Below are 11,165 nucleotides of genomic sequence, written 5' to 3' on the forward strand. Positions count from 1 at the left end.
CTTTCTTCTTTTTCATATGACAACTTCTAATAATTCAAAGGCCAAATGCCACTTGTGATCGATGTTGGGCTGTTGTTTTATGTTCTTGTTTCACCACTGTTTTCGCAGACGAGTACCACAACAAACCGCCATCACATCATCACCCTATAACCGCCAATATAAATCACCTCAAACAGTCACCCACTTCTACCACCTTCTCATTCCGTTTTGCAGCTCAAGTCAAGGTTTACGTCACTGTTTTTCCAGCCATCAAAACCACCGCAAAGATCACCACCATTCGCTGCTACAGTCGTCGTTATATTCTTGGTTAACTGTTACTGTTTTGGGGTACTGTTCGAAGATTGTAACCGAAGATGATGAAGTTATTGTTTATCCCTTTTAAACCAGCTGGCATCTTAGAAAACAGATAATAAAAAAAAAAAGGAAATCGAATTATTATTGAACTTTTATTGTAGGGCCGTGATCTATATTTTTTTTATATTAGATCGAATACCACTTGTATTATTGAGCCAGAATCCTAATTACTTACTTGGGCCATTTATGATTTATAGTTGGGCCAAGGTTCCATTTATGATTGTGTTTGGGTTTACGAATTGAAAAAGGAAAGATAGCAAAACAAAAATAAAATCGGGATAAAGATATTGGGGTATCATATAATTCAGAAACGTAGAAATGGCTAAGTGGTGTGGAGTGTTTGTGGATGTTTGAGAGGTCACGGGTTCGAGCCCGGGCAGAGGCATTCTTTTTCTGAAACCTTTTCTTTAAGGTAGCCCATTTCTATTTTTGTTATTATTATTATTAGTATTAATATTATTACCATTGTAATTGTTATTATCATCAAGAAAGTATTATGATATTTATATAAATGAGAAGTTAGTAAAATACGATTATGATATAAGTTAATATAAATCTTAATTAAAAATATAATTTTGTATGTAGGTTAAAAATAATAATAACTAAGTTATGATCATGGATTAACTATAAGTATGATTATCATATATATGTAAATTTAATACAATTACAATAAATATATTATTATTATCACCATTAAGATTATTATTATTAGTATTAACATTATTATTATTATTATTATTATTATTATTATTATTATTATTATTATTATTATTATTATTATTATTATTATTATTATTATTATTATTATTATTATTATTATTATTATTATTATTATTATTATTTTTATTATTATTATTATTATTATAAAAATTAGTATTTTCAGTATCACTATTAAGATTATTATTATTAATTTACTAAATAAATGTTATATATATAAGAAAAATATATTTATTACATATAATTTAACTACATTCATATTTTATAATAAATACAAATTATCTATCTAGTATATATAAAAATAAATATATTTAATTAAGTTATTAATGAAACACATAATTTATTAAAGATAACATTTATAATATATATAAATTTGTTCGATTACTATTTGGTGTTAATATATATACTGGATATAGGTTCGAGAATCCGAGGCCAACCCTACACTTGTTAAATGTCGTCATATGTATTTTTACTACAAAATACAGTATGGTGAGTTTCATTTGCTCCCTTTTATATATATATTTTTGGGACTGAGAATACATGCGCTGTTTTTATAAATGTTTTACGAAATAGGCACAAGTACTAAAACTAATTCTACGTGGGTTTAAACCAGAAATATACCCTTAGCTTGGTAACATTAAACTACTTGTCTATGTACGGTAGGCGCGAATCCTAAAGATAGATCCATTGGGCCTGACAAACCCCATCCTGACTATGGGATGCTTTAGTACTTCGAGGTTATTTTAAACACACCTGATCTGGTGTACTTCAGAGAGTAAAACATGAACGTTAAGGCTTGTTACCGGGTGCCTACAACTTATAGAGTACTTTTATACACTTGCGAGTGTACATATATTTATAAACGGAAAATCTTGTGGTCTATTATTATACTGAAATGATTGTAATGATAAACCTATGAACTCACCAACCTTTTGGTTGACACTTTTAAGCATGTTTATTCTCAGGTACGAATTAAGTCTTCCGCTGTGCATTTGCTCATTTTAAAGACATTATTTGGAGTCGATCATCGCAATGGGACCAGATGTTGGTGATTTCGTCCAGATGGATTAGGACGGGTCACTACAGAATACACCTATAACGTGAAGGTTATAATTAAAGATAACGTACAAGGTCTACAAACATCACCGCTACTTGCGGCCTAGGGTGGTCCTTGTTGCCTTATGGGAACCGCTTGTGGATCTCGAATGCCATGACTTAGATTCTGGTCAAGAATCCTGGGCGCCCGGTAACAACAGATCATTCGAGTGACTTGCATGATAGCAACGAAGTTGGGCAAGATTGTACAACATCTTTGTGAAGGATTTTAACCTGAACATACTAAAACTAGAAACTTACTATAATTGTAAGCTTTCCATAAATAGTAGGTTTCCAAAAATAAAAACTTTTGAGAAATAGGAACTTCTCTCGAAAACCGTAATATAGTTGCTATATTAATAAACATACTGTATGTCTGTTAGACATTAACTAATCAAAGATTATATCTCTAGGTTGAGTTCTCCGATTACATACTTCGTTCATACTTCTTGCGTGGAATAACTTACTTGCTACTAAGGTGAACTTCATAGCCCCATTTTTACTATTTATTAACTGTTTTACAACTTTTGGGGTGAGACACATGCTTACTTTTAAATGATTTACAATTTAGACACAAGTGCCTAAAATTTTTGATATGCAACTTTGTGAGATTATTGTTAACTTATATTGATTATATCTTTACATGCAAATCCTCGCCATAATATCATTAATTGCTGGAATTGAAATGTTGCAAGCTTAATTATTGTGAGTAGGCCTATTGAGAGTGACGTCTCTACCCATTGACCGATCGACAAGGGGGTACATAATAATGATTACCGACACACGCGCAGTGTCAGGGGTTTATGTTTAGCTCAATATTATAACTCATGGCATATTGATATTTTGATGTTTTGAACTAAATCTTGTGGTCTAAAACTTATTATGATTATTAAACCTATGATGTTCACTCAACCATTGTGTTGACATTTTAAGCATGTTTGTCTCAGATGAAGATTAGCTTATGTGCTGCCCTATGATGCTTAGCTAGCTGTTGCATTGGAGTCCACATATTTAGAACCTATCATTTGTTATTTACATATGAATTTTATTATGTAAACATTATTCCTTTTCCGCTGCAAATCAAATTTTGTTTTATTAAAACGTCTCATGTAGAGTCGTTCTCGTTATATACTTGTGTTGTGATATTGCGAAGTCATATTTACCCCGGCCCTATTTGGGGGTATGACACATGGCAAGTGATTGTGAAAGTGGTTAATATTCCTCTAGGTGATGCCTCCAATTTACCTTTTAACAAAAAAAATCACAAGGTTTGAGTCATCATCATTAACTTTACATACTATAGTCCCTTTTTCAAAAAAAATTTGTTACATAATTTTTTTTTAATTTTTCCTTTTACTTCGAAAGGCTATTTTGCTAATAACACCAACATGGTCCACTTTATTGGGAAAATGGCGGTGGCAGTTCAAAACCGACCACAACTCTCTTTGGATGAAAGTTATTGCTAGCAGTAGCGAATCCAGGATGAAAAATCATTGGGGTCCCAAATTTTTCTTTTTAAAGCTACTCCGTATTTATATTTGAATGGTACTTTAGTGGTTATTTAATTTTAAAAAATTATAAACTTTAAAAATATATGGGGTCCTATAGTTAAATTTAGTAGTGTCCTACACAATTTGAATAGTACATAGTACAAAAAATTTCAAAACTAGTGGGGTCATAGGACTCCACACCACATAACATAGAACCGCCATTGATTGCTAGCATTTATGGGTTGGGGGTGGGTTGATTTTTCCTAAAATTGACAGGTCTTATAAGGGTGTCTCAACATGGCGAAACATCATCAAAGCTGGATTAACAATATATTCATTGGGTATCAATTTCACAACTTCATTCATGAAGGAAATTGGAAATGGCAGCTCTACAATTTTTTGACAGGATCAATGGACTCGAAGGTCAAGACTCATGGATTCATTTAACAGGTATGCTCGAAAGTAATAAGTCGGCCACGGTGGAAGATCGAATCATTTCAAGTCAGGTTGGTAACAGTTTCTCTTGGGATTGGGTCAGGCCCATTCAGGGCATGGCTCAAAATGGATTGCAGTCGCTGGAAGCCTTATTAACATCTGTACAAATCAATAGCAATTCAGAAGACAAATGGAAATGGATCATGGAAATGGATGAGTTTTTCAAAATAAAATCCTTAGTTATTTCTATCGATGCAGAAAGATTAAATGGTTCGAACTGGAGTGAAAGTCTTCGAAATAAAGGCATCCCCTAAAAAATTGAAATATTCATTTGGAGAGCAATTCAAAAAGGGATTCCAGTACGGGTTGAACTTGATAGACGAGGTATTGATCTAGATTCTATTCTTTGTCTAATTTGCATGAATGAAGTCGTGGATCACAGTTTAACTCAATGTTCTCATGCGATCGAGCTATGGAATCAATTTTTTCAAGTGGAGTAACCTCCCTAGTGTTAATTCTATTTCGTTGGATCAAGTCTTCGATGACTCATCTCTTTTTCCAGCTCCCTCAAGGTTGGGAAAACAGATTTGGCATTGTGGAAAGTGGGAATGCAGTTACTTCTTTTGGAAAGCTTGGAACGAAGTTGTTTTCAAGAATCAAGTGTGGAATTCGTCCAAAATCTTAACTATCATTCAGACGACAAGCTTCGGTTGGATTTCTAAATGCCTCAAGAAATCCTCGTTGGAATGGCACCAATGGTTAATTAATCCGGAAGTCTTTGTTTCGTGTTCGAACACTAGAACGGGGATCAGATAATCTTCTTGACTATCTTACCGATTGTTAGTAGTGTAGCTCTTTGTACATAAACATGTCATAGTTGCCTCCACTTTGTATAGGTTTCGGTGGTTTGTTCGGTTCTTACCTTCCCTTATTTGTTTCGTTTTATCGTTGTATTTTCCCAATTATTTTCAACATAAGACTTGCTTTTAAAAAATAAAAAATAAAAGAAAGAGAAAAAACACCAACATGGCCCAAGATGGGTTTACATATTATACGGATAGCCATCAAGTAGCAAGCTAAGAAAACTTCAAAATTTACAAAGAAAAAAAAAAAAAACTCTAAATTTTATTGTTATGTGTGTCTAGAAGAAAAGAATACAAGAAATATCATTTGATCATGTTGGTACTTTTGATTTTTTTTTCCTTATATATTTAATTAAATATATTTAACATTTAAATTACTTATAATACTTATTTTAAAAATTAAAAAATATAAATCGATTCACTCCAGTTGCCCCATTTCATATCAACGAGTTGGGATTCCCTCGCATTGCGTCGGGAACTTTAGCTAAATTCCATTGAAAAAAGAGGGAAAATAATAGAAGTAAATGACATAATCGAAACGGATAAAATACTAAAGTTTACAAAAAAAAAAAAACAAAATAATACTCGTAACAGTTATAATAACATCAACAATAGTAATAGTTATTTTTGATTTGTAATAAATGAATATTTATGTGGTTGTTTCGTAGTAAGTGAGAAAGTAACTATTCACTAATTTTTTGTTATCGTTTTCATTTTGTCGAGAGAAGTTGCCCAAATACCCCATTAATAGAGTGAGACTCACGTCAATGATATATATATATATATATATATATATATATATATATATATATATATATATATATATATATATATATATATATATATATATATATATATATAAATTAATAATAATAATAAAAATGAATAGTTATTAAAAAGTGAAAAGTGAAGTGGTTGATATAAGTAAGAGAAATTTTTTATTGGTAATTTAGTAAAAGTGAAGTATTGTGGTTAATTTGTAAAAAAAAAAAAAATTTTTGTGGAAAATCATAAAAGATGAAAGTTATAATGTGAGTTTGTAAAATGTGTCAATTATAAAACATGAAAACTTTAGTGTAAATTTGTGTAACATGAAAAGTATATTTTTTTATAATTTTTGAGTTTTAGAGGTTGATTTATGGTAAAATAAAAATTGTGTGTGAATTTGTAAAAGATTGGACAATAGTATAATTTTTGAAAATGCGTTAATTTTTAGAAGATAAAAACTTTAGTGTATGTTTGTAAAACATGAGAAGTATACTATTTATTTCCACTATGACTTTTAGATTATAGGTATAATATAATAATTTTTAGAAGATGAAAACTTTAGTGTATGTTTGTAAAACATGAGAAGTATACTATTTATTTCCACCTTTTAGATTATAGGTATAATATAATATAATATAATAATAATAATAATAATAATAATAATAATAATAATAATAATAATAATATAATACACTGCATACACCGTTTAGTTCCAAAACGATCTTCAAAACAATTTACTCCGTATAACAGTAATATATATCATGAGTAGTATATATATATATATATATATATATATATATATATATATATATATATATATATATATATATATGCTGATGTTTAATTTTTGACATAATTACGCTCCTCGTCCCTGTGATTTACCTCAAAATACACTCCTCATCCTTTCCCTATGTTTTTTGCTTTCCTCGTCCCTGTGGTATTAACTTACTACATTCCTCGTCCTTCCGTACAATTTTCGTTAATTTTGACCGTTAACTCCATCTCGTGCAAAACATTTGAGGGGTATTTTAGTCAAAGGATGAACTTTATAAACCCTAATTTTTTAACTCCTTTCTCGTCCCACCTGCAACCATTTTCAGTCTAATCAGGCCTTGCAACCCTTGCATATTCCTTTCTCATTTGAAAAATTAAGAAATGGTTTTCATTACACCCACTAAAATTCCATTTAATCAGACCCGCTTTAGGTTTTCTAAAACTCGTGTTCATGCATCAGATCAAGTTCGGAATTCAAACACAGCTTATCGTTAATAGTTGGGGTTGGAGGTGGCTGGAAAACGAAAGTGGTCGGATTTTGGGGTTGAAGGTGACGGCGGTAAGGAAATCGCCGATAAGGTCAACTATTGGGGTTGAAGGTGCTGGAAAACTGATTTTGGGGTTAGGGTTGAGGTCGAAGGTGGCTGCAAAATTGATTTTTGGGTTTGGGTTGAAGGTGGTTGGAAACATAAATTGCTAACATCAATTACTCACGTCGCCGGTAACGAAATCGGTGTTCTCAATTACTTACGTCGCCGGTAATGAAATTGATTTTCGGGTTCAGGTTTGGGATTGGGTTTGGCTTTGGGTTTGGGTTGAAGGTGGCTGCAAAATTGACCTGTCTTCTTCTTCTGCCTAGGTTTCATCCAGCTCTCAGAATTTGACAACTTAATTAAAAGCAACTGTTATTGATGTTGCAATGAGATTTTTATGTTTATGATATTGAGATATTTTGTGTATATAATTATGATTTTGAGATTTTCTATTTATGAAGTGAAAGGATGAACATATGTGTTTATGATTTTGATTTTAATCTATGTATATGTATTTATGAAGTAAAAGAAACGCAGCAGGTGGTGATGTTTTGCTTTTATCGTCAATGGGTTTATTTGAAAGAAAAGATTGGTGGTAGAAGATGATAAACAAAAAGAAATGGTGATCTTTTGTGGTTATTGTTACTGTATTAAATACTACGTAAGAAATTAGGGATTATGCTTTGAGTTGAATGAGAGAAGTCAAAATGAGGTAAAAAGAAGAGTTAAAATGACTAAAATACCCTCACATGTTCTGCACATGATGTAGTTAACGATCAAAATTAACAGAAATTGAACGTAAGGACGAGGAATGTAGTAAGTTAATACCACAGGGACGAGGAAAGTGAAAAAAATGGGAAAAGGACGAGGAGTGTATTTTGAGGTAAATCACAGGGACGAGGAGCGTAATTATGTCAAATCTATATTAAAAAAAGATAAATTGACGTAAATACCCTTACATGTCAGAACTTAACGTCTGAAACTAACAGTTGTTGGACGGAAGGACGGGAAATGTAGTAAGATAAAACAATAGGGACGAGGAATGCAAAAAAAATAGAAAAAGGACGAGGAGTGATTTTTGAGGTATACTACAGGAACAACAAGAAGTGTAATTATGTCTTAATTTCCATTTCCAAGTTCCAACTCATACACACTTCGATCAATAACCAATCACTCTCCGTTTTGTAAATTGAAGCCCTAATATTCAAAACCCTAAAGTCCAAAATGTCCTCAAACTCAAACTCCAAATTAAAAATGGCTGATAACTTACCGATCGAGATTCAAGCTGAAATCATAAAACATCTTCCGATTAAATCGTTGATTCGATGCACGTTGCTTTCAAAACCATTTAATGCCATCATCAAAAGCCCTTCGTTCATCACTAAACACAGCGTCCGCTACAATCAGCTGCATTATCTACTTGCACGGTACGAAACAAATATGTATCACGCGTTTCAACAAAATTACGTTCCGATTATTGATAATGCTAATTTTCCCCAAAATAAGATACCCATTACTGTTCCTGACACTGTTAACCGAATTAATGCTATGCTAGCGTTCGTACTCAGCTCCTCGCACGGATTATTGTGTTTATATCAAAGTGATAATGTAGATACGAAGTGTTTTATATGGAATCCTTTAATTCAAAGATGCATTGTTATTCCTATTCCTAATGCGTTACATTCGGTTGTTGTTTTCGGAGTTTGTCCTAACAGTTGTGAGATTAAGCTTGTCAAAATTAGGAAATATGGTAATAGTGCCACTTGTAATTCTGTCAATTGGGACGTTGAGGTTTATACTGTAAGTTCAGGGGTTTGGAGAACTATACTTAGCGATAAGCCTCGTAAATCAGTTGACCTGACTTTGAATCATGTAGTTATAAATGGGATTACATATTTTCTTGCTGAAGATGATAGTAGAAATATGTTTGTTACATTTGATCTAACAAGTGAAATAATTGGAGAATTATACCTACTGGATAGTTTAGCACTTTTGTCCGGAGTGTTGTATCTTTCTACGCGAATGGAGTCTCTTGCTGTGATTGATGATCATGTAGAGGGCGAGCAACAAGTTTGTGATGTCTGGATATTGAAGCCTGGTGTTCCAAACTCTACTGAAATTTTTTTTACCTTCCAGACACCAAAGGATTCATCTGATAGAGTATTAGGGTTTAGAAAGAATGGTGATCCTATATTGATAAGGTCAGCACCGTCCAAAGGAGAAAGATTTGAAGTTTACAATCCATCCTCAGAACAATTCACTGATCTTGATGTTTTTGGAAATGGTAATGCAATGATGGTGACCACCGTGCACTCCCTCACGGAAACGTTACTTCTAATTGATCAGCCGAATACTATCCTCATTAATGATGATGATGATGAGGATGATGATGAGGATGATGATGATGATGCAGTTGAGAATGACGGTGACAACGAGAATAATGATGCTGACGATGACGGAAATGATGACGATGATGATGCTACACTGCCGTTGATTGACATGTTCCAAGGTAATCGAATTTCAGATTTTGCAAACATTACACAAATTAATTTATGATCAAGTAGATAGTTTTTAGCTATCTAATTTGCATTGCTGTATATTTGCAAGAGAAGATTAGGAACCTCTTTATTGTCGTCTAAATGATAAATAATCTCCACTCACAAGTTAGTAGTACATACACCATTAGGAGATATCCAAGTTGCAAATTTTTTGGATAAATGATAATATTGCAGGCATATCAATGTGATTAAGTAGTAGATATGTCATTATAAACCCCCCTTATTTGGTCTGCATTAGTTCGGTTGTAATGCCCGTCACATAGTCATGTAGGAGCCTGCCCAATCCATGGTATATAGTTTGCATACACCAACTTGACCATGTTCAAGTTAGCTTCTAAATATGATTTTCTAGTTAACTATTCCTTGTCAATATCATCATTGTTAGAGTTGTGAGAATCAGGATTTACTGCAGAGAATATCTTATCTATATGTATGGTTTATGTGATATGCAAATGGTTCGAAGCTAAAGCACTCAATTCTCATGATCATTTTACAACTCTTATAAAAAACATCTTTTCCTTGAATCGAGTGAGTGGGATTATAGTTTGTTACCAGAGAAAACTGTTAGGCATTCGTGGAAATGGGGATTTCAACATTTCAATTAATGAATGACCTCATTTGGGTCATAATGGCCAAAGAAAAAAAAGCCCCTTATAAAGTGGTTGTTTTTGAAATAATATTATAATAATTTTGAACTATATTTGACGCTTGTACGGATTACCTATGGAAAAATCTTAGGCTGTAAAAAGTGATCTTCCTGTTGCATTCTGATGGTTATCTTTCTCACTATGTTTGTGTACAGAATGTCTTGTCACTGTGAGTTATGTCTTAAAATTGCAATTATTTATTGTGTAAATCATGTATTTTTCTTTATTTGTTCCTCCATATTCATTTTGTTCATAATGGTTATCTTTGTCTTTATGTTGCTGTCAATAATTCTGAAAGTCCAGTCATTGGCTCATTGTGAGTTAAGGAGTTATATAAATTCCAGTCATTGGCTCATTGTGAGTTAAGGAGTTATATAAATTTTTATGTTTTTGAATTGCAATGATTGACTCTGTTAATCTATCTCATTGTTTGGTGTTCACTTATTTTCCTTTCTTTTTTTTTTTTCAGCTAACTGAAAGAGATCATTTCGTATCCTGGACTAAGATGCACCATGTGATGTTGTAGCACTTGAGACAAAATGTTATTGTTTGGTTGATTTCTTTCAGTCACTTGTAAGTAGTACTCCAATTCTTACTTTGTTCATGTCTTCACTTGTAATAAATAAATGTCATAATAATGAGGTTGAAACTTAATTTACACTCTGCAGTCCATAGTTACTAACATTTAGGTGTTTGTTCAAAATATGATAAGATAATTTGATCTGCTACTGATTTTCTAGCACAGCCCCAAATCCAACACTATATTAACATGTTATGATCAAGATTCTCAGACTACCAACCCATTTATCGTTTCAGCTCATGTTTGGGTAAGCGGGTCAGTCCACTGACCCGAGTAGGGATGTCAACCTCTGACACAACCTAAAAGTTAATACAAAAGAGACAGGGGGGGGGGGGGGGGGGGTTAGCGTTT

The 11,165-nt window shown here is 32.5% G+C and overlaps 1 protein-coding gene across 1 annotated transcript; it reads left to right on the plus strand.

The window, feature by feature from the left end:
• The first annotated feature begins 8,283 nt into the window (after positions 1 to 8,283).
• On the plus strand, positions 8,284 to 10,917 carry LOC139894943 (putative F-box protein At3g24700). Its single transcript, XM_071878122.1, has 2 exons — positions 8,284 to 9,538; positions 10,704 to 10,917. Exons 1-2 carry the CDS (start codon positions 8,284 to 8,286, stop codon positions 10,709 to 10,711), a joined length of 1,263 nt encoding a protein of 420 aa, XP_071734223.1. The 3' UTR covers positions 10,712 to 10,917.
• The last annotated feature ends 248 nt before the right edge of the window (positions 10,918 to 11,165 follow it).

The sequence above is a fragment of the Rutidosis leptorrhynchoides genome, chromosome 1, assembly GCF_046630445.1.
Source record: "Rutidosis leptorrhynchoides isolate AG116_Rl617_1_P2 chromosome 1, CSIRO_AGI_Rlap_v1, whole genome shotgun sequence".
NCBI lineage: Eukaryota > Viridiplantae > Streptophyta > Magnoliopsida > Asterales > Asteraceae > Rutidosis > Rutidosis leptorrhynchoides.